Genomic DNA, 5,444 nt, shown 5'->3' on the forward strand with positions numbered 1-5,444 from the left:
ATTATTACATTTTTAATTATGAGAATGTGTGTGAAATATTTTGCATTGAAATATCCACAGCTTAAATAAACAAAAGTGTTAAATCTGAGGACCTACAAATGCGAGTCCTGGAACTACAAGGCATTAAAATGCAAGCACTGTTAATTGCAATGAATCTTTTTTTTTTTTCGATTTGTGGAATTCATCATGCTTTATGTTTCAAAAACTATTGTCATTATTCTGCTTCCATATTACTCTTAAACTTGCACTAAAACGTGATTTATACCATCCAAGTAGCCTATGTAATATTAATAGAACCGCATGTCTTCTTTAATGATACAAGTTCAGAAACATTTATAACCCGTTGAAGTTTGTTATATTGTGTATTGACTTGGTGCAATGATGGATATTGAAATGTTATTTATTTTTCATTTTAAACAGTATAGATGATTACTTAATGATAAGACACTATTTGTGAACACAACTGTGCATGTCAGACAATAAATCCCCAAAAACTATGCATGGAGGCTTGCTTTGGTGTTGCCACCCCTCATAGACCCCATGCCACCCCTTTGCCACCCTAAAAATTATTTTCTAGATACATAATATTTCCATTCAACTGGGTCTCCAAAATGTGTGGGCTGTTTCTTAGTTTGTCTTCATTTCAAAGTAAACTTTTTGTAAATTATATAATCCTTAGAGAATTTAAGCATTTAAGTTTTTACACAAAACCTTTGTTCCTCAGATTTCTCTCTGCACACTACAGTCTCAGTAGTGTACTTGGCGCTGAAGGTGTTGTCGGCTGTGCAGGTGAGTGTGGTGTTTTCTGCGGGACCGAGGTTGATATTCAGGTGAGATCCTTGAGTCTGGCTCTGATGACCGGTCCAGCTGTAGGAGGGGTTCTGATCACCGGACGCCTGACACCGGAGATGAAATCTGCAGATGTTTTTTGATTGCGGCCAGGAAACATTGTACTCAATCTGAACATCTCTGATGAGATCTGTAGGAGAATAGTATCAGAATTATATTAGCATACTGATTTCTTCATAAAGGAACTATTTAATTTTAGTTTAATGTCCCTGAACGTTGGAAAATAATGCTGAAAAATAATATGCGAACGTTAATCATATTAGCAAAGCGATTCCTTCATTAAGGAACTATTTAACTTAATTTAAATAACCATGAACATATTCGGCATCAGTTCTTAAATGTGTTGTTTTAGGATTTGCTGTTTGCATCCTAACAGCATTGACAGAATAAATATCAAGTCATTAAACTCACCATGAACACGTAGCACAGTTAATTTTGTTTTGTATTGCATAGATTTTCCTTCTGCAAGAATAGAGAAGCTTCCAGAATCCTGGAGTTTAAGGTCTGATACTGTTACGCTAATATTGTCTTCATCCATCTTTAACCTTTCGTTAAATAATTCATGTTTAACTTTTCTGAACTTATTATGTTGATATTCAGCAAAATTAATCCCATTATATTTCCAGTGCACTTCAAGACCATCTTTTGGATAATCAGCAGTTAATTCCAGCGAGTCTCCAACAGCTTTGTGCACAACATCTCCATCTGGATCAACACACGACCCTACAATACAGAACAAACAACACAAAATGCTTACATACTGTCACAAATTCACATCATATTTTTCACATTTAACATAAGATAAATGTGTTCATTGACATAGTTAATTAAATATCAGTTTGACAACATCATCAACAAAAAGGAAGTTGACAACAAATAAACCATCAAGAGAAGCTCAGAGTTTGAGTTTTAGACTTTGCTATCAGCACAGACCGTCTCACGCTGTCTTCACGAGGACGGCTCCACAGCAGCATCAACATGAAGATAACTTTATTCCCACCAGATATCAGAATCAGATATGTGTCAGATTCGAGCACATGGCATTTGTAAAGAGTATTTGCAGTGACTCCTGCTCTGTGTCTGTATTTGGTAACTTCATGCTCTGCTAAGGAAGTGTTTCACAGCACCGTGCCACTCATTGACTCTCGTCACCTCAACAGCTTTGTCTTTTTGTAAGTGTTGTATGTTTTTGCCATTTTGATGAAATAATATTTTTATTCCACAGCACTGAATGACAAGTCAAACTAAACCCAGAAATAACATGCTTTTCAATCAGTCTAATGCTGGATGCAACAGAAAAGCGGATATTAATGGCCACCTTCGGTGAAGATAAGGCTTGAGGTTTCCTGAAGCGAACTGTCTTTTCTCACAGATGAACACTGGTGGGATATAATTGTCCAGGATCATTTGCTTCAAACAGAACAATTATAATACACAATATATTTTAATTCTAAAATCACTTTAAGCATGCATTGCATTAAACACATTTACTTCATATTTAATAATCATTTAAAATATTAATATGCATTCCCTATACAGGAATAACTGCTGGATATCTGGAGTCACTCACCTTGGAGAAGGAAAACCAGGAGAACTCCTAAGATGGAGCAGCAGGACTCTTGAAAGACGTTCATGTAGAAGTTTAGACGACGAGAGAAAAATAGACTTCCTCACAGCATCTCACGCGAGAGCACAAGCATTTCATCAACCAATAGCTGCAGTTCATGAGAAGCGGAAGTGAAGCATTATTTTGTGTCGATGCAGATGAGTATTTATCACTGAACTACATGAAAACCATGACAATTCTGTGATTATTACTTATATGTAGAGGTTTCAGTTTGTAGTGAAGTCCCACTACATCAAGATTTTAGCGGGCTGAGGCGGCCAAATATGGATCAGATCTCGGTTAGAAAACCAGGAGTGGAGAAGAGATTCTTGATAATGAGCACTTATTTTCAGTCTTGAATATGCATCTGAGGTATATTGTATATTGATATTGTATGGAATGGTCAAAAGTGGACGTTTCTGTAGAATGCCCCCTAACCCTCCTGATGATTTATGGTCTACAAAAGGAAAAAAATTACAAAATATATTGGTCTAACATTCGTGTCTCATTGCACTAATACACTCAGAGAAATCAATCAACATCATTTAAAACATGCTTGACATAAAGTCCTTATTTCAATCCGTAATCACAACAATAACAATGAAGTTAACGAAATACAATAATACAGCAGTAATGTAAACAAACATTTGCTATATTCGCACGTAAAGACGATTACAGTCAGTGACATGAATCATAACTTACGCGCACGAGCCCGTTATTATTAGTGTGCAAATAAACAAACCGTGTATGTGCTCTCTCTGATAGCTTTATGAGCACATTTCAGTATGATCGCATGTCTGGCAAGTGTTTTATGATGGATACTCGCTGAAGAAGCGTGTTTTTATAGAAGCTTGCTGTGTACAGCGGTGTATTAGCATCAACATTCACTCTGACACGGGAGCTGTTCACTCATTCATGTTGAGCTGCCTTCAGATCACCACACTCAACAAATTCATGTTTTTATTGATCTTTTTGTTTTGCTCTGTTTAATAATTCTGAATACAGATCCGTGTATATTTATATAACTTTAATGCGACCGGGACAGTGGTCTGTTGGCTCCGTGTGGTCCTGCTTGGTACTGCAGCTTGACTTGTAGTTATTTATATATGAATAGGAAATGGTCTAAACAAATGTAACATTTATTTATTTTTCTCACAGATTTTGCTGTTGCATTGTATACATCAATTTTGAATTATTATTAAAAATAAAAACAAAATGTTTTCAAAAAGCTTGCAGAAATTATAGTTTTGTGAGAATCATCCTCAATCTTGTATTTGGTAAAACAATATCTCATGTCTTAATCCTGTTCTATTTGTTATACTGGGATAAATCATATCGGGATGTATGCTTAAAATGTTTGGACGTGGCGCCCCACCTAGAAAATTTACCACTAGCCACCACTGCTTAATATTATATGAAGTTCAAGTTCAAATGGAGTTAAGGGGTTTTTGAGCAGCGAATGCCGGAGATGGAGTGTTTTGTCTGTCATTAGAACGACTGTAACTGTTATCTGAGGCAGCAGTGCATCGCATTATGCTTTCATCAACTTTTACAGGTTATATAACATTTATTGTTGCTAACGTTATGGGCGCTTAGTTTTTCTTGTTGTTTAATACACTTGGTCAAAATGTCAAATTAAGCGCTTATGCACAGGATGTTTAAAACATACTAAAGTAGGCTTGGGTAGACGGCAAATCACCTACTTCTGTTCCACTCTTCAAGCACACAAAAACATGAGCCTTTACAGACATAGTGTTTGAGTAAAGAAAACGCTGTGCTATTCAAACATCAATGATTTATTTACCCTTTCATTGTTAAAAAGCCAAAAAACTCCCTCAGGCTGTGCGTGGCATATCTAAATGGAGGCGGGGTGAAGTTACGAAGTTTTACTCACAAGTTCTTTGTAATGCTTATCATTGGTTAAACCCTCTGATTTAAAATAATTATAATAGAGATATGAAGTTTGGATAATTTTTTCACGGCACACATGACTGGGCTAGGGTATGGCTACTGCTATACTCTGCCATACGGAAACGCCGTCCCTAGTAGTAGTAATAGTAGTTGTAGTAGTGCTGGGCAATGATTAATCACGATTCATCCAAAATAAAAGTTTTTGTGTACATAATATATGTGTGTATGCTGTGTATATTTGTAATGTATATATAAATACACACACATTTACATTACATTTAGTCATTTAGCAGACACTTTTATCCAAAGCGACAACAGAAGCAATCAAAATCAACAAAAGAGCAATGATAGGCAAGCAGTGCTTGAAGTGGGCCGGTACGCACTTCTATATTTTAGTCTTTAGAGTACCTGCACTTTTTTGTGCGTTCTGGCACTTCTGACACCGGTACTCAGAGTAAAATCATCTGGGTCTGGGTGATTAGGCTATATGATCCCATATATGATTAGAAATGATATAGAAACTATAAATCACACTAGAATAGAATAATAATTAATTATTGATTACTAATTTGAATCGGTACTTTATAATGAAAATCATATCTTAAAATGAAAAGAAGCAGGCTTTTGCAATCCCATCATTGTAAACCGTAAACTCCTGGAAAGCCCAAGGATCCAGTGAACGAATTCAAACAGTAAAAGCTCAAAACAGCGCTAATGCAGAGAAAACACGGCCGATTTCATCAGCGATTACAGACAGAATAGTGACTTACGTCCAGATGTCAGTAAAATGATTATTTTCAGCGTTAAAAACAAGAGTGTTTTATAATGAACGATTATGTGGTGGTCAGAGATTTAGTGATTCTGAATGGATCCGTATATTAAGCTTCAAGTTCCTGGGAACCCACATCTCGGAGGACCTGACCTGGACCACCAACACATCCAGCCTAGTCAAGAAGGCTCACCAACGCCTCTTCTTCCTTAGGACACTGAAGAAGAACCACCTGTCTCCAACCATCCAGCGGAACTTCTACCGGTGTGCGATTGAAAGCATCCTGACCAACTGTATCACAGTATGGTA

The 5,444-nt window shown here is 36.5% G+C and overlaps 1 protein-coding gene across 1 annotated transcript; it reads right to left on the bottom strand.

Annotated features, from left to right (window-relative positions):
• On the bottom strand, positions 1–2,566 carry LOC306881795 (T-lymphocyte surface antigen Ly-9-like). Its single transcript, XM_079436073.1, has 3 exons — positions 2,420–2,566; positions 1,261–1,572; positions 1–979 (listed from the first exon to the last, which is right to left on the bottom strand). The coding sequence occupies exons 1-3, from the start codon at positions 2,481–2,483 to the stop codon at positions 693–695; spliced, it is 663 nt and encodes a 220-aa protein (XP_079292199.1). The 5' UTR covers positions 2,484–2,566; the 3' UTR covers positions 1–692.
• Between the last annotated feature and the right edge of the window lie 2,878 nt (positions 2,567–5,444).

The sequence above is a fragment of the Barbus barbus genome (assembly GCF_936440315.1).
Source record: "Barbus barbus genome assembly, chromosome: 2".
NCBI lineage: Eukaryota > Metazoa > Chordata > Actinopteri > Cypriniformes > Cyprinidae > Barbus > Barbus barbus.

Coding starts and splice junctions, on each gene's coding strand:
- LOC306881795 (XM_079436073.1), bottom strand. CDS start 2,483: ATGAACGTCTTTCAAGAGTCCTGCTGCTCCATCTTAGGAGTTCTCCTG. Junction 1,573..2,419: donor CCTGGTTTTCCTTCTCCAAG/GTGAGTGACTCC, acceptor TCTGTATTGTAG/GGTCGTGTGTTGATCCAGAT. Junction 980..1,260: donor AACTGTGCTACGTGTTCATG/GTGAGTTTAATG, acceptor ATTCTCCTACAG/ATCTCATCAGAGATGTTCAG.